We start from the raw sequence: 19,920 nt of genomic DNA, 5'->3' as shown, positions 1-19,920 counted from the left end.
TTGGTAGTCATGATTCTCTCTCTCTCTCCTCTTTCTTATGACGTCTTGTTTATCTTGATATTGTAGTGGTAAGATCCTAAAGTCCTTGGGGGCTTAGTGCGTCTTGTCTCTTTGATGTCTGGATGAAAGTTTTCGATGCCTTGATCTTTGTACTTTACCCCGAGTATGCTTAGTCTCACACTCCCACTAAAGTGGGGGCTAAATGTAGCGTCCTAAATTGTACTCACCTACATTTTTTTCCTCACTTAGGCCTCACTTTGGCGTTTCATCCTCTAAGGCCTAACTAAAGCACAAATTATGCTCACATCTTCATTCATGTCACCTTTTCATATTTTCACTAGTTTGACCCTTTTGTCTGGGATCCTAACTTGCAGGACTAGGGCATCCACACTTTGGGATGCTCAATAGGGCCTCAAATTGGCCCCTCTTAATAGTCACATTTTGAGACCAAGAAATTAGATCTCTGGTCGGATTAGGTCATAAATTTAATTATATTTTCGACAAGCAAGTGTAAAAGGAGGTCTACCCCTCTCATTTCAATCCTAATTTGAATTCATAATCAACTCAAGAGAGAAAAATTAAGATCCTACATTCAAGTGAGCAAGCAATCAATCTTCTATCAAGCATTGGAGTAGAAGTGAAGTCAAGATTCAAGCATTGGAGATGACATTTGTTGGCAACAATGCAACAAAATGAGAGGGGGGGGGTGCTGAATCAGTTTGCCCTCAAATTCTACACAACTCAAACTTAAATTCAAAACTGATAATAAACAGTAAAAGCATAAATCCACATAACACCAAGATTTTTGACATGGAAAACTTGGTTAAAGTTGGAACCTATCCACAATGAAATAATACCCTGTTAGAAGTAAGTGAAATATCATAATGGGGAATGCACATGCATTCAGGCACACTGCCTAGAGCTCATTGCTCAAATCACAAAACAAGAAGGGCTACAACCCTTGGGAAGACTCACTGCCTTACAAAAACATTTGGATTACATCCAGAGGATCATAAACTGATGAAATAACATCTTCTCATGCTTGGTTATAGTTCCGGTTAAGCACAATCTGATATGCTCTGCCACACACTTCTCTTCACACTGCCGAATGATCATAACACTTGTTCACACACTTACTCAATCACACACTTGTAGATACATCTCACAAATGAATATTACATATATTTATATAAATCATCAATGTATATTTTAAGGTTGGCCAAACCCTCAACACAAATTGCAAAACAATAACCTCACATGCTACAACAATACATGCAGACCAAAGCAATGTCACTTAAGGCATAGTCTGGACCTAAATCAATACCGCAACCAATAAAAATTGCCAAGAATCACACCTTGAACATCCACAACATGCTACAATCACCAAGAATGTTGCATAACATGAAGAACACCATTGGATCAATAAAATGATCAATAATGAACACAATGATCAATGTAGACCATAAACGTAGATAGGACATGATCTAGAAACATCCATAAGCAACGTGAATCACCACAACAACAATTGCAACATCACCACTTACTATAATCTCCATCATCGATATATCGAACCTCAAAAACACATGTTGAATTGACTGTCAAACTGAAAGATTCACTCATGGACTTCCAAATCATGAACCATCTGAATTTAGGACACATATGAACATCCCAAACACTCTGCCGAATCCGTGAATCAAGATATTGCAATTCCATAGCAATGTGGAGTAGAAACCAGAATACCGAATAACACGAACAACTGAATAACCAACCATAATACTGGATCTCACAACATGATCAAATCATCATGCAAACCACTGAAACTTCTGTTGAATTAACTAGATAAGTATTTTTAAACCCATTAAACCACAACAACCCAGCTTAAACGAACTGGCCAAACCAACTTATTCAATCTAACTGCAACACTGGAATGCAAAGAAGAATATGTTGACATCAATGACAACACATCATTCCAACAAACTTCTCAGTAATATCCAATAACATTCATGTTCTATGTTTTATGAAAAATATCTACATGAAACCCTAATTCCTTGTGAAGACAAACAAAATTTCATTAAAGGTATATCATTAGGTTTTCATTCATTTTTAGCCTTTCTCTCAAAAGGAAAGTATTTTACTGCAGTAATTTATTTACATTTTCAATTCAATTTCATGGTTAATTCCAAAACCGGGGCTTGACCTAAGGCAAACCCTTATGCACAACAATTTACCCATTTTCATTGTGTGCAAGAACATGTATAGAGTTGCATTCAGGAGAATCATCAGGATTCGCAGAGATGAACACGTTCAGCTTTCGACCATGAGAAATTCAGAGGACCATGGTTAATTGATACTACCTGGTCCCAAAAAATCAGGCTGATCTTCTGGGAACAAATCCAAATCATCTTCTTCCGCTTAGATCTAGGTTGGTGGCTCAGTACATGTAGCTCAATATTTCTCTCAACTTGCTTCAATAATTCACTATCTTTCCCTAATTTTCAATAATTCAATTCAATTCAATCAAATGAGGATAGAGCCCCATCTAGGAGGCCTGGAGTCTAATCAGAATCTAGATCTATCAAGGTTAGATCTATTATATTCCCCTTCTCCTTAATGTATACAAAGATGAGTGGGTCATGAGGCAAGGGAGGAGGAAAAGGTCTCTAGCCATCTCATTAATCCAGCACTTCTCTCATTAATCCTTCTTACCAACTCAATCCTCCAGTTCATTCAACCACTCTTGTCGTGATGCTGGTATGAAATCAGAGACCCCCAAGAGAAGGTGATACCAAGCTTTATTCCTTTCTTCATGAAAGGCAAGATGATCTCCCAACCACTGATGGATCACCTTTAAAATAGTAGGGCAATATAACAACCTCGCTTCCCGATCGATGATTTATCATGGATTCGTCCACCTGCCAACACCACTCGAGGGGAGGTTGGCTCACCAATGATAGTCGATCCCAGTTAGGGCCCTTCCTTCCTACATGGATGAGGCAAATAGGTCTTCCTTTAAATTAGGTTTTTAAGTGGTTTTATTATCTTAATTTAACCCTAACCCTAATTTCTCACCAATACACTATATATGGTCAAATAATCATGAAAGTGTCATAATATCCAAAATGATTGGGCATCTATGATAGGGATCAATTTCATAACAACATGATGTCATAAAAACCATTGATAAATGATATGTATAATAATCTAAAAAGCAAACGGTGTGTGTCATACATTGACATAATTGTAGAGAGGGAAAAATTAAATCACTTTGAAAGGTGCTAGATAACCTCTTCGAGACTCAGTCAATCAATCTCTCCACTTAGAATAAGCACAAAGCGCAGGAGCTGCCAAGTGCTAGTAGATTTCATAGTTTGATTATAGAATGTGAAAGAGGGTGTTATAGAGATTTTCTAGTGACCTTTGCCAATGCTCTATATCCAATGATGCATGGATGACAATGTGACGCATTGGCATCCCATATAGACATAGTACAAAGTTTCATAATAGAAAATGCAGAGTGACAATTTATACATTTTTAATATATTTAAATGAGACGAATGTATGAAAACAAGTAAAATAACTATAAATATTAAATAGAAAGATAAAATAAAGGAAAGAAATAGTCTCACAATTGGTCGATGAATGAAGCCTCAAAAAATGATCGGTCTTCTCAACAAATTGCACACAAAACAAAAAAGAAAAATGTTGGGGCTGTGTTTTTAAGGTTTGCCACAATCAAACCCCCATTTTGGTGTTTCCACCTCCATGTAAAACTAGGTAGATAGATTGTAGATAAAATGGTAAAGCAAGATATGAAATATGCCAGACGATTGATATACTACGAAGATGAATAAAATGTCAAATGTTGAACACAAGGAAAGTGACTCCCCTTCCACACCTGAAAGCAAAGAGCTTGTCAAATAGGAGAAGAAGCACAAAGTCTTCTCGAACATGAAGAAATAACAATGGAGTCTCAAGCACAATTTGAGCTTCTGTGAGAGAGCAAAATATGCTTGAGAGAGTGCCTATAATGTTGGAGATTGTGAGAAAATTACTTAGAAAGCAAGAGAGATTGAGCACCAAAATGTTAGAGAGTGTAAGAGAACAATTAGAGATGAGAGGAAAGAGTGATTTGAATAGGATAAGTGGAAAGGATGACACTATAAGGATGCGATGAAGGGATGCCACTAGAAGGGTGAATGTGGGAAGCAGGTGTGACACTAGTAGCATGGACTAAATGAATTACACTAAATTAGGGTGAGAACTAGCCATGCCGCTAGAAAAGAAAGGAAGATGAGGAGAATGCACCACACTAGCAGGGATAACAAGAGATAATAAAAAACAAGAAGGGTGACATCCAAGGAAACATGATGGGTGGGAGAGAGTAAGATGCACCATACAAAGGACCTAAATAAATAACCTTCACATTAATATGTCTTGAATAGCATCCACACTAGAAGTTCTATCAATTAGTAAGTTGTGAAAAATATCAACTATGTAGGAGAAGCGATACTAGGTGAATTGACAATCTCTTGACAAAGTAATTATGCAATGAATACATAATTTTTTTTATTGATGTTCCAAGTATGTGTCATGATCAAATTTAGTCTTCTCATTGTGATTATTATCCATCATACAAACAAATATCTTATGATCACCTAACTTTTGAGCAATTGAAGGATTAAGACAATGACTTTTTCTTAAAGGATGACAATGAGACCTTGACACAACTCAATATACAAACCCTAAAAGAATGGGAGATGATATAATAAGGGAAGTTATTGATACCAATCTTGAAAATAAAAAAATATCAAATTTGAAAATACATTCAAGATCTTAAATAAAACCCTAAGGCCAAGACCTAAGGGGGTCTAGGATTGAATGAGTTCACCAAATTAAAAAAAAGAAAAGAAAATATATAACCTTATAAGCTTTTCAAATAAAATATAAGACAATGTAAGAGTGCTTTTGGACTCAACCATGTGTATAATAAGATGCAACTATCAATAGGGTTGAATCCAAAAGCATGCTTACACCGACTTCATGGATTATGGAAAACCAATGCTTACTAAATCTAGTATGATAAAAAAATAATGTGAAATAGACAATAAATATCATAAATTACTTATGAGTTGAAGTTAACTATACAAATCATTACATCAAGATACTTAACCTAATCAAACTCAAAAGGCCTTAAATTATTCACATGTTGTAATCAACATATTCACTCTTTTATATTAGAAATAGACTCCCACATAAACAACCAACAAATTGATTTGTAAAAAAATATATTGAACAATCAAAATAAACACAAAGTGAATGGGCCCTTGGTTTGCTAGTGAAGTTGAGTGATTCTTAATGAGCCCATCATGGATCAAGGTTTTGACATCATAAGGAATGAGATCAAAATTATGCCCTAAATGAATTTGACGGAATGAATACCTCTCAAATTTTATTTTTTTTGTCTTGCTTTCTTCGTCTGATAATGGATCATAGAATTTGATCCATATCGTCGAAAAAACTAAACTTACACAATTGATATGAAAAACTAAATAACTAAAAGCAAATCTATACGGAAATTCTCATTACAATGGGCTATATATAATAAGAAGAGTAAAATTGTTATCGGGACTACAAGGAGGCTCATACAAGAAAGCTCATAACCACTCATGTAAAGTTCTCGGTACGTCATCTGTCACAGTAGAATTGGAGCAGAAATTTCCTTGCATTCGAATGCGAATAATATTAAAAAATATCTTCCGAATGACCCACTTATGCGAGAACTCTATTCTTTTTTTTTAAGAACGTGACTAAATTTTACAAAGAATCATAAAACATTTTGCATTTATATTTTAATCGAATAAAGAAAAAATATGACCAGACAACAGATCTATCACTCCCCCGATAATCTCAACAAATCAAAACGAAGGTTAATACAGTAAATCTAGTCCACGTAACGATTAGGTGGCTTAAAATGACAATCTACTTTTGAATTCCTAAAACGAGATAAATACCAAAAGATTCTATATAAAATACTCAGAAATGGAAGCCGTGTGGAAAGAGGCAAAAGGCAAAATGACCCAAATGGATTAGCGATTGTGGTGTAGAGGGGCAACGAGAATGCTTATTGGCAGAACAAAAGATTATGTATATTGGCGGTGAGGAGAGATAAAAGTGCAGTGAAAGGCGTGGAAAATTCTGCAAGTGTAATGGCGGATTGGCAATTAACCGGGGGGGGAGTTGTAGGAGGAGGAACCCTTGGCAGTGGGGGTGCAGGAGATGCGGATGTGGTGGTGAACAGCAAGAGACAGAGGAGACCTAGTGTCAGATTGGGTGAAATAGGAGATCAATCTGCTGCATATGCATATGACACCACTAAGAGAAAGAAACAGCAGCTGCAGTGGAATCAGACCTTTTTTCCCAGATATGCTCCAGATTACCCACCTGGTAAGTTATCTAAAACTAGACCTCTTGTGAACATTGGTAGTGATGGGCAGGTGGTTTTGGATGAATCCATTGCCCAATTTGGATATAGTAAAATGCAGTTGAATCCCATGTGTGTTAGTAAAAAGATCAGGCATGGTAGGACTCGCAGGAAGGGTGTAGGGCTAGTTGGTAAACAAGTACAATCTGCCACAAGGGCTATGAGGGTTAGTCCTGATAGTAATAATAATAATGAGGGTAATAATCAAAATGGGCACGACAAGGGTTCGGGAGATGAAAATGGGTTTGGCGCATCTTATGATATTGATACCCCAGATGGGTTCAAGGACTCTGATCTGGATACCTCTGGAAGTCCCACCATGAAAGAAACTTGTACTATTCATCTTGATTCCCCTGATTCCACCAGGCCTGCCAATTTGGGTGGCTCATCTGAGTGCCAGGAAGTATCCGAAGGGGGAACATGGGGAGGTCTAAACAAGAAGGGTGGGGGATCCGCAGAATATGGGAATGATATTGTAAATGAAGGGATGGATTTACCATCTGATGTAGATATTAGGTCTAATAAGCAGGAGGGCGGTGCCAATGGAGGCGTTTTGATGAGGGGAGGTCTGAATGGTGGAGTGGGGGTTGGGGATGTGGATGAGAAGTTGATGAGTGCCAAAAGGTATTTTGCGCTTGCAAGGGATGTTAGGTCATGGCTGGGTGGGCTTGGATTGGGTAGATATGCAGAACTCTTCGAGATGCATGAAGTTGACAAGGATGTATTGCCATTGCTAACTTTGGATGATCTGAGAGAGATGGGGATCAATGCTGTTGGGGCTAGGCGTAAGATTTATTCTGCAATTCAGAAAATTGGTAAGCGCTTTCCTGTGTGAATTCACTGTTCACACTTCAGAGAGCATGGAATCTGACTGTATGAGGCAGACAAGACAATAAAGCTTCTGCTATCAATGATAGGAAGCTAACAAATGCCTGAAAGTAGTGTTTTTCTGTAAATGAAGCACCTGTATGTATATATATGAATGAGGTTTTCTTATTTGCCTGTTTAGTTTTCTTTTTCTTCGTCTGTAGGTGATATCCTTGACAGACATTTGAGGTGCTCACCACCATACATGCATTTTCCTTTTTCTATGTGGGTCTGAATGAAATCAATTCAAATCACTAAGTGTTGTTAACCTGCCTCATCCGTTCACTATATTGCCAATCTATCTGGACATCAAAAGCAGCAAACCTGGTTTTTGAACCAAAGAAACGTTGAGACTCGAATTCTGTTGTCGCTTAATACTTTCATTCTTATATGCTGATATTTGAGAAAAAATATAAAATTAAGGCTTGCAAGTTTTGGCAAATGTAATTTATTGAGTTATGTTTTATATCAATGTTAGGTTAACGTTTTTCAGAATTTTACCAATAGATGAATCTATTTTTAAAAGTGTGACAAGAAATTAGCTAGTTAATGATAACTAGCCTATAACATTTCCCCTTGTTTTGGAATTGTTTCTCTTATCATTCCACCACAGGGCATATACTTATTAACCCATAGCTTGTTGAAAATTAATTTTTCTTTGAAAGAAGCTGGTATTTCCAGATGCTTTATAGCTTTTTTTTATTATTTTAAGATCCTCGTATTCTTTATAGTTATATCACATTCCTCCCTATGGTTATCTTCAATATGTGTCCACTTTGTGCTACTACCAAGCTAATATGTACGTAATCCAAACTCTTATTTATGATTTGAAGATTTTACATGAAGATAATTTCAGGTCCTATCAAATTAGTTAGCAAGCAGCGTCATTCTTTTTTTCCAGATCAGGTTCCATCTACCTGTTCTGTTGTAGAAGAGATCCCTAAAGTTCCTAATTCTTTAGAGTGAGTGTCTGCTCCCACAAGGTGAGCAAATATACAAGTTCATTCACTGAGTATATCACAGGTTTGAAACTGGAGGGGATAGGGTTGTATACTTCACTGGATAATATATAAGATAAAATTGAATGAAAAGACAATGCTTGTGGGATTTACCAAGGGTGTTCTCGGATACCAAATTTGTGGTGTGCTTGGCAGTGACATAAAAACATAACTTTTATTGCATACATTTGCCTGGGTTAGTGGTTGGCTATGAGGAATTTTAGCCTTTGAGGTTAAGGAGGAATGAAAAATGAAATAATAGTCTTGGTGGTGAGATTAAAGGTTGTGCTCCAGTAGTGTCCAATCTCCGGTGCTGAGTGCAGTGTTAAGGGAAATATATAACAGGGCATGCTAGGTTCCTTTCTCTAATAAATTATAGCTAAATAGTGTGCAAGTGTTCTTTCCATCTCATTGCTACTGGATCTACTGGGTTTACTTTTATTGTAATTGTTTTTGGTGCCTGTGTGATTGCGTGCTTCTACTTAGTTATTATACTGTTTAGTGTCCCTTATTTGTAACTTGCTTTCACTTTGCAGTTGTGTTCTTGCTTCACTTAACAGCTTTGTCATGCTTTACAGTCTCGTTGTAGCTACCCTGATGTTTTAACTAGTATATTGTATGTTTTACTTTTTCCTAATTACTACATGCAGTTTGGATGGATCCTTTGAGTTCCATTTATGATTGGCTGTAATCTGTTCATTCTATTTTCATAAAAATTAAGAGTTTCTATGATTTTGGTTGTTTTCATGAGTTAAGATATAAGGGAATTTAATGATACACGTTGTTTGTAGTATACCTCGTTTTTTAATTAAAAATGCTGTTGTACAACAGTTGTATGGATGGCATCCTTTCCATATGCAGTCCATTTATAGGATCCAACAAAGGTCAAGTTCAACTATTTTGATTACATTTTTTCCTTAGGGTTTCTTGAGTTTGTTTATAGTCAGGGCTTTAACAGTAGAAAATAGTGTATCTATCTTGTTTCCTGACAATTATTGTATCAAATATTAAATACTTCCCAAGTCGATTCTACTTCAGTGAACTCAAAATGATGTTCTGGATGACGATAGTTGCTTCACAATGCTGTTAAAGGTATGATAGCATGGGTGGAGTTGGGCTTTAACAAAGAAAATGCTATGATTCCATTTGAAAATCATTTATGCAAGTTCTTTGTAACTTTGTGTGATAAGTCTGTAATGCGAAAGTACTGTAGGTCACCATTTTAATTAAATGCAATTTGCGAGACTCTCTCCAACAAGTGAATATTGCCAGGTGCGTTTATGCTCATTATCATGGCTGTCATAAAGTAATATCTTTCTGGGATAGCAAGTTGTATGACTTGATGTGGAATTAAGAACTAAAATATTTTCTGTTCATGGTCCACATGTTCAGTGCATATAATCTCCCTTAAATGTAAAAATAGCTGAGGAATGCAATTTTACATGGATAATAGCAAACAGTTGTCATATAATTGTTCTATTTCTTTACTTGTTACATCCATTTATATGGATTCAGCTATTTATGAGTTGCGCTTGTTTTGGTGGTTAGATCTGTAAAATTTGAAATTACTTAAAATCAAATGTGTTATTTCTCCTGCACATCTGTTAATTATTTTGCTAATATCGTCAATGAAACACAAAGTCATGATGGAGGATATAAATCTAGAATTAATGGAGGGGTTATTGTTTACTTGTTGCCCAATGAAGGAGAAAAAATAGAAAACAACCATTAAAAACATGCAGGATTGTCTACACAAGATACATGACTTAATGTAAGCAGATAAACAATTGATGAAACTGTTATTCTTTTCCCCATGATATATTTTCTTCTATGTTCGAATTGGTTTTTTACCTGAAATTATCATTAGCACAAATATGTCCGTGGCATGGATACAAATTTAGTTACCAGCAATATCTAATGAGTCATGTGGTGATAGTGCATAGTTAAGCACCTTTAAAGAACAAGTTACTATTTTGGAATACAGTTAAAACCTTGTTTTAAGATGAAGAGAGATTTCGGGGTCCCAATCTGAAGTTTTGAAGGTTATGTTGCAAGGTCTCCTTGTGCTGTGGAGCACGGTGCTCGGGTTTGTGACATGGCTTAACCGCCTCCCATGGATTACTTAAATCTCGTGGTTGTATCGGCCATTAATAGGTCGATCTTTTGGTGCAATGACAACTGTGTTTCTAACAGTCAGAACATAGGCCATAAGATTTATTTCTTATCATTTCAAATGCTTCATTGAAGGGGCTTTGTATATAGGTGATGGGACAGGGAAATGTGAAGAAGACTGCAATTTCAAGATTGATCACAAGTAGGTTACTTTTACCCATGAGGAATTGTGGGAAATGGATGCGTGGTGGGATGGTAAGAACAACCCAAGTAATAGCAATGGTACATTGTACAATGAATCCAAAAGACATGTTAAGTAATCTAGCCATAGTACAATAACAGAGTAATGTCATTGTTACTTTGTACAACGAAGTTGACAAATATGTTAAATTGTATAACCTCTCTTGCCATATTAAAGTGGGTTTCTTGTTTTTTCAAAATTACAACAAACTAGTTTTCTCACATTTCTTATTTTCTTGGTAAGTTTGGGTATTGGAGGTTTGGGTTGAGCTACCTTGATAGTTCATAATTCATACTCCTTTTAATCTAAACATCTCATTGTTGTTTATAGTCCTAAAATTGCTTTTCAAAGGTTTTAGGTTGAACTATCTTGATAGCGCATACATCATATTCCTTTCCAAGTGTCAAATGCATGCATTCAAGTATCATTGTATGAAATCGTTTCTTAAGGCTGAAATTAACCTATTCCTTGCTCTTCATGGACTAATTAGCTTGTTTAAACATCTCAAAAATGCCAATTGAAGTTTCGAGAAAGGATGACATATGACCTCTTACTTATGCTCTTTGTAAGGCACCAAAAACATGCTCAATTAGCATTAATAAACATGCACTTGGTTGTTGTTCATGCATGATTTTTGCTGCCATATAGCATATTTCAGTCAATTGAATGGTTAAAAGATAGTTTGCAAACTATGTAGGTAACTTGTAATCACTTGCTTGTTGCTTGTGCAAACTAGTGTTTTCATTGCAAGTTAACTAGTTAGCTTTTTAAAAGTTTACATATATTATTTTCCTTACAAAATAGATTGAGTTTCCAAACTATAGAGGTTATGGCTTGCATTAGACCATTTCTTTTTGGTTTACTTCAAATTAACCACAAGAAGCTATGTATTTGATTTTCCATGCATAGAGGACCTTTGTAATTGTGGCACGTGGGTCCTTGTTTATCTTGATGATACGATCTTTTTCTTTTGTTTAAATGGATCTATATAGAGAATGATGAGGGATCTCTATTTGGGATTTGGAGCTCTATTAGGACAGCCTTGTTGGAGTGAGAAACCTTCAAGTTGTGACACGAGGTCTTGCAAGTCAACACCACAAGCTTATTGTAATGTTGGGAAATAGGGTTCACTAGTTTATGCATGCAAATTATGAATCAAACCTATTTACCAGAACACCATACTTAAAATGAGAATGAACTCAATAGGTTCATTCTTAAAACTTATTAGGAAAGGGTTGAGCACATGGCGAATTCAATACTCCTTGATTGAGTTGAAAGTGATTATTGAAATTATATGAATTGAATGCAAGAACTAGGAATGATGATGGAAAACTGACAATGTTTAGCATGGACGAACAATTTCAAAATAGATATGTAGACATAAAGTATAGATCTGGAAATGAGAACTAGAGAGGAACTTGTGGTTGAAATCTAGGCTCGAAAATTTGGAACAAAGATGCTAGGTGTCTCTGTCCCAAAATTGTCGGATGTAGACAACAAAAACAGTCTCATAATCAAGATGTCACTTTGAGTATATCCCTAAAATTTCATTAGAAAAGTGTTAGACAATGATGCTAGGTAGCCTTACCCCAATCTTCTCACCTCTTCAAAATTTGGTTCTATGCATCTCAGTCTACTCTTTTTAGATCTATAATTGTTGTTTTTAGATCTCATCACTTGCAAACACGAAACGTTTTTGGATTAGGTTGATAGGGGTTTGCCTAGGTCAAACTTTGGGATTGGAATCAACCCTATGATGAATTGAAATGAAAAAAGAAGAAGAAATGTTGGAATGGGTTGATAGGGATTTGTTTAGGTCAAACTTCGGATTTGGAATTAACCCTCTGGTGAATTGAAATGAAAATGAAAGTGTGCCTCAATAGGGTAGAGGTTAAATCTAAGGTTAAAATGCCTAGTTGAAATGATATACCTTTTTGAATCTTCTTTGTCTTGAAGTCTTCATGGAAAGGTTGATGTTGTCATGTAGGAATTCATGGACGTCTTCATAAGATCTTGATCATGGATGCCATCTTGAATGCTTGAAATATGAATATTTGACCTCTCCTTCATTGCTCTAATGATGCTTGATTAATTGCCCACTTGAATTTGAAAAATTGCAATTGGAAACTTGTGGAGAGATAATTGAGAGATATTTCAAATGAAGGGATAAAACTTTGCTTTTATACCTATCCTCGTGAAACGTATTGAAAATAACGAAGAAGGTTGATATTGGAATTAGGTTCTCACTCAAATTTTCTTGACCGTTAGAGAGTTAAAAAATGGGCCCTTTTGGTCTAGACAAGGGCACTGGGCATCCTTGTCCAGGAGAACAAGGGCACCTAGCACCCTTGTCTTGTCCATTTGGGCTATAAAACGAAGGTAAAAAATAAGAGCAGAAGATGAAGTTTGCAGATTTGGAACCAGTGTGAGCAAAAGCAAACATAATTAGGGCATAGAAGACATAAATGTCAAAGTGAGGCTCAAGTGAGTATGAAATTGTATATGGATATAATTTATGATGCTACATTTAGTCCCCACTTTAGCGGAAGTATATATCCACGCTCATACTCTCGGTAAAGTACAAAATAACATTGAAAGACTTTCATCAAGATATTAAAGAGGCAAGAAACACGAAGCCTCTAGGGACTTAGGATCTTATTAGTCTAATACCAAGATAAAAGGAGCAACACATGAAGAGAAGAGAGAAGAAAGGATATGACTTCTTGGCCTATTTAGGCCATGCTTACTATGAGTCATGTTGGTACAAAGAAAAAAAATTGATTGTAAAATGGATGTTGTAGCATGCACCAAACATGTCATGGTGTGATCGAAGTGTAGAAACCAAACCTTGTGGTGTGTACATAGTGTAACAAAGAGTGGGGTATATGCCGCCATGTTAAAGTGATTGTGTATGCCTTATCGAGAGCAATTGTTTTGAGGTAGCATATGTGCAACCAAAAAACAAGCACATCGCAATAGTGAAATGCACTGAAGCATAGGCAAATCAAAGGTGATAGATACAAGACACAAAGAGAGCACATAAGGGATTCACTAATTGGGATTTAATATGCATGTCAAATAAATCATGTATATCAAGTTTGATTTTAATGAATTGACTTCATCCTCCAAAGGTAGTGGAACTACAAGCATACTAGAACGAAATCAAATAAAATAAACAAAAAAACACTTTTTTGGGCCAACATGGAAGATACCAAAAAGAGAGATCTCAATGCTTTGCATCATCCCCAAGTAGCCACCACAAAAGTACATTTACAACAATAGCACATTTTCAACAACAACACATTTAAGACATAACATGGATACGACATGTAAAGGAATTGAGATATAAATAGAAGAATGCCACAACAGGTTCGGTCCCTTTGTTATCTTGTGCCAATGGAGCAACAAGGGTCATCCAAAGAGCTTAACACAACGCAAAGACACATCAAACATCACATTATGGTGAAACATGCAAGCAAACACATAAAAGAGTCCAATGTACAAGTGAAACTAATCTTCCAAATCATCCTCCTCCCAATCTTGCTTAACATTTTAGGGATCGTGGACAAGATGCAAGAGGAGCCACAACAATCATAATAATTGGAGCTACTACAAGATCCAAACAAGGACCATGCTCTAAGGATGAATCACTTTGTTTGTCACTAGGAGCTAGGATTAGTGGTTTTGAAAATCTTGAAGATAACTCATGATTAATCTCAATAATCTCATACATATAATCAGAAATGTTAGTATCCACATTATTAGTATCAACATCACCATTAAATTAATCACAATAAGATCTTTAATGCGCAAAGGGGATGAAAAAGAACAATCATTTTGCATAGACAATTTTAATTTTTTGACGTGGGTGATTAAGATAAACCTCCTCCCTAGGGTGAGGTGAATGTTGGGAAAATGGGACCAAGTCAACATTCGATTACTTAGTGGAGGAAAAAGTTTGGGAAGAAAGCTCGTAAGCCTTGGCACAATGTCTTTGTCAGTAGTCTCTTGCACTACAATTTCTCTTGGTATGACTCAAAATTTGCAAAGGTTGGGGATCAATTAAAATAGTCTTCTTTTCTTCGTTTGCAGAAGGAGGAACGAAAGCAACCTCACTAGGTTGAGAGATACAAGATGTTGGGCACGTTTCTCTTTGACCTTTATAAGATGTAGGAGGTGGGACCACAACATATATAGGGGGAATAAGAGGGGTAGGAAGAAGTCTAGGTCTGGGATGCAGAGGAGGAATATCCATATACATAGGCGAAGAATCCTTAGGCTTACTTAAGGCCAATATTCTTCCATGTTTGATATTTTGGTAAGATAAGACAAGGACATCTCGACGAGGTTGCTGTTAAAGCATTAGTAGCCTCTACAAGATAAGACCCTTTTAACTCAGTAATCTCCTATGTTCTGTTTACTCATTTCATGCTTTATGTTTTGATCACAATCATGATATTAATATTGGATTAGATTGACGACCTGCTTAACTATGTTAAGCGTCAATCTAAAATGCTATCGAGCTATTAACCCGATAGCATATTAATGCCGATATGAATCGGCATTAATATGCTATCGGGGTATTAACTCGATAGCATATTAATGCCGATATGAATCGGCATTAATATGCTATCGGGTTATTAACCCGATAGCATACAATACTAACAACTTTTGTTATTGTTTATGTTATTAATCCATATGCTTTGATATCGATTCATAATCAGGTATGTTTTATCTGTAACAATTAACATATGATATCGATCAGATATGATTAAAACACTATTGTCATTAAGCACTATTATCATCAGCAATTACACCAATTCATTATCATGTATAGTATAAATGCTATTATCATTAATGACACCGATTCATTATCGGGCATAGTATAAACGTTGTTATCATTAATGACACCAATTCATTAGCGGGCATGATATAAATGCTGTTAAGATACCGATTCATTATCGGGAATGTCTAAAGCACCGATTAATTATGAATTGGTTAGCAGGGGTCACGACCAAGTGACATCTTTGTCGGACATGTCTAAAAGACATGTCCGATCAAGGTGCCACTTGATCGTGGCTACCCTACTACTTATACAACATTCCAATCAAAGGAGATGTCATTGAAATCGATAAATTTTCATTCTCCTTACCTGCAGTAAAAGTGAAAGATTACAATATTAGTATCATTGACATAATATAGAATTCAAATACACCATCTTGCATATAACCTGTCCATTAAATTGGAAATTACAATACATTTACAGTTGCAAAGGTTCAAGTTTTTGAGGCCAAAAGCAATCAAGGGTGAAGTTTCCACGTTTTGCTAAGGGTTAATAAAGACTATGATTGATCGTGATATTATGCCCATGCTTCAAACATTTATGGATGGTAGAAGGTATAGCTTTTATGGAATTGAGCCAAGGGTGTCCCTGTTAGACAACTCAAAGAAGACAACTAAGTGGGGGGTGGCGGGGGGGAGGTGGGGGTGAATCAGTTGTCACAGATTACCAGAACCATTAGCAATTTAAACTTTAATATCGGAACCCAAAATATTAATACCGTAATAGCAGTTAAACCAATTAAGCATAAATAGTAATCATAGAATAAAAGCCATCCACATAACACCAAGATTTGTACGTGGAAAACCCGGTAAAGGGAAAAACCACGGTGGGAAGCTTAACCACAGTCAGATAATACTTCTGTAGTAAGTATGTGAATTACAATTGAGGGTCCTGCACTTGCAAGAATGCCAATAGCCTAGAGTGCGCTGCTCATCACAAAAGGAGCCTCACTGACTACATAGAAATCCAGATTACAATCCGGAGAAGTGTTAAACTACAAAAGATAGCATCTCCTATGCCTGAGTACAGTTCCGATTAAGCTCAATACCGAAGGACTAAATCCTCTTACATAAACCCAATTCAATCTCCAATGATCGACCAACTCCTATACCTGAATGATATTACATTATTCGCACATTACATTCCTTGATCATGACCTCTAATAATAACCATGATAATCTACAATGAGATCTTACATCTATATATACAAACCCTCGACCATAAACAATCAGGTCGATTGCCACATAATAAACCAATTACATAATTACAAACCATGTCGGCCTAAGACCAAACAAATAATATCAATACATAAGACATCCCAGAAAAACATCAATAGGTCCTATCCATAAGTTACATTAAAGCTGGTCCATAACCTAGATCAACCGGGACCCAGTATAGGTCCACATGCTACAACAATGATCTCCATCCACCAAGTCTCAAACATGATCACCAATAACATCCTGAAACTCCACTAGAAGCTGCACCAACACCACTTATGCAATTCATCAAAGATCTCCACCAAATGCTCTACCGGTGAAACCCTCGCTAGAACCAGGAACTGAGTTTTTAAGCAAGCAAGATAACATCCGATCACCAGACCAAAACCAACTGACCAAATATGAGTAAGAGTATCACGAACAAACAAACTCCATCACCAAACTATACCAGAGTCTACCGGATCATGCCAGATCTAAGTTAACCAGAAACCACTCAACTTACCGGGACCAGAAGGGTGTCGGTAAGGCATCCAAATAGGTAGTGTTGACATTAATGACAAAACATCAATGCAACACATAATCAATTCCACCAAATGGCCAACAGTCCCAACTTCACACAAAATTGGTTGAAGGTGGGGATAATGACAAAGGTAACATCTAAGCACTTAGTACCAACCTCTATGGGAAAAGGTGATGGAACCTATAGTGGAACAAGTGAAACCATCATTCACCTTAATCATAACATCAAATTTATCATGTGCCTTGACATAATAGTTTTGTATAAAGATGTGTTTTAGTAATAACATTCACCATACATACTGGATCAATAAGAACTTGTGAGAGCTTTCCTTTAATTTTTGTCGTGATGTATAATGGCCCATTAGGTGCATCAATAATATCTATTGAGTCAAAGGTGATGCGAAGGTTAGCTTTAGGCTTAGGTTTCTCAATGAGGCTCACAACATGGTTGTTGGTTTCTATACACATATCATCAAGAGTCATATAGGTTGGGTCCTTAGGTTCAACAACATTGGTAGAATGGGAAGGCAAATGATTGGTAAAGATTTGCAAGTTTGGATTAGGAGATGCCACAAATTTATTTGCTTTATCATTCACACCCTCCATAGTAATAGTGTTTAAATCAATGAGATTTTGGATCACATGTTTCAATTTATAGCACTTCTTAGTATCATGTTGGATTATGATGTTATTGGAAAAAAACTTTAGGATCAAAGGAAGCCGGCAACAACTTAGAGGTATCTATGGGTTTGATGGTAGGAAGCTTCATCACATTATCATTAATCAATCTAAGCATGATGTTATGCAATGATTCAAATAGAGGATTAAAATTATGATGTGTAAAGATTGATGATAAAGTGGCAACACCTGATGTTGTAGCTACTACAGTTTGTGTATTGGTATGATTGGAAGAATTATTATTAATCTTGATGACATTCTTGTTATGTTTTTGAAATTTTTGAAAGAAGTGATGAGCTTCTTCGTTCTTATCAACTGGAGCCATTGATGAAGATGATTCAAATTGACTCACTTGGAGTTGATACAATTAGACAGATCTGATACCGAGAGTAAATTGAAAAGGGGGGGGTGGGGGCGGGGGGTGAATCAGTTTACCACCAGAAATCATAATTTATGCATATCAAAACCATTAAACCGAAGTACCAAGAAACCAACATAATGAATGATAGAACATGAAAGTACAGTACACACAACACCAATATTTTGATGTGGAAAACCCGGTAAAGGGAAAAACCACGGTGAGAAACCCTACCCACAATCAGATAATACTTTTGTAGCTGTATGTGAAATTACAATGGGGATTGCACTTGCAATCAGGCCAACCACCTAGAGCTCACTGCTCATCACAAAAAGAAGTCTCACTGACTTACAAAAACATCGGATTACAATCCAGAAAGAATGAACTGTGAAAGTAGCATCTATTAATGCTTGATACAGTTCCGGTTAAGCACAGATGATTGCCCTACAATAAAAAAACCTTCACCGAATGATATATCACTTGTTCGCATATAAACCTTCCTCTGATAATGTAGACATAACCATCAATCCCATCCATATATCGATATCTAAATTACATGAATAAGTCACCTATAAATACAAATTATCAACCTTATTGACAAGGTCGGTTAAACCCTAAACCCATAAACCCATAATAACAAAAATTACATTACACGTTATCACCGAACCAATATTATGATTTACATTACATAGCATAGACCTAAATGATGTAAACCAAACAATTTCATATGCTAGAAATTTTGCTAAGACCAAAATCTAACATGCTTCACCAACTGGTAGAAACCCTTAGTGAAGTAACACATAAAGTCTAACCAGATCGAAATAGGACCACCATAACAACACGCCAGCCAATGCAAAGTCACCAAACACTGAGAATATGATCAAGAAGCACGTTCAACATGATAGAAACCGATTCTATAAGCCAGAGCAAAATTGTCTAATCAAAACACCAAATATCACTTATCGGTTGTATACACATAAAAATGGCTATGAGAAATTAAATAAATATTTTATATTTATTTAATAATTATTCTTCTATTAAATAGTTAATTTGAAAAGATTAATTTATTTAATTCATTTCATGTCTTTTTAATTAATTTAATTGAAATATTTTATTAATTAATTCATTTATCCTTTTCTTCTAATCAATTAATTAAATATTTAATATTTAATTATTCTTCTAATCAATCAATTAAATATATAATATTTAATGGTTATTCTTTTATCCTATAGTGTCAAATATTAATAATTTCTAAATTATTTAATTTCCTTTTCCAACTCACCTTCCATCTCCACTTTATCTTTCCTTTGCTAACTCATCCATCATGTGGCTAAATTAATTCAACAAAATTAAAATAAATAAAACATTTATTAGCCACTTATCTCCAACTTCCAAAATAAATGAAATATTGTGTACGTACACATATTTCCTAACCTTCTTCTATATTTTCTCCAACATCCTTATATCCTAGGAAGGACTTGAGTCCACTTGCCATCTCATGCTTAAATATTCTCCAACCATCCCTAGATTCCCTCAGTCTGCAACTCAGTCAAGGTGAGATGAGTGATATTTGTCTTCTCCTTCCCCCTTTCTCTCAACCTTCACC

The 19,920-nt window shown here is 35.8% G+C and overlaps 1 protein-coding gene across 1 annotated transcript; it reads left to right on the top strand.

The window, feature by feature from the left end:
* Positions 1-6,025: 6,025 nt before the first annotated feature.
* LOC131031483 (uncharacterized) lies at positions 6,026-7,616 on the top strand. Its single transcript, XM_057962610.1, has one exon. The coding sequence runs from the start codon at positions 6,207-6,209 to the stop codon at positions 7,314-7,316; it is 1,110 nt and encodes a 369-aa protein (XP_057818593.1). The 5' UTR covers positions 6,026-6,206; the 3' UTR covers positions 7,317-7,616.
* Positions 7,617-19,920: the final 12,304 nt, after the last annotated feature.

Source organism: Cryptomeria japonica, chromosome 6 (assembly GCF_030272615.1).
Source record: "Cryptomeria japonica chromosome 6, Sugi_1.0, whole genome shotgun sequence".
Classification (NCBI taxonomy): domain Eukaryota; kingdom Viridiplantae; phylum Streptophyta; class Pinopsida; order Cupressales; family Cupressaceae; genus Cryptomeria; species Cryptomeria japonica.
The sequence above is the reverse complement of the archived record's forward strand: the minus strand, read 5'-3'. Positions and strand labels throughout refer to the sequence as shown.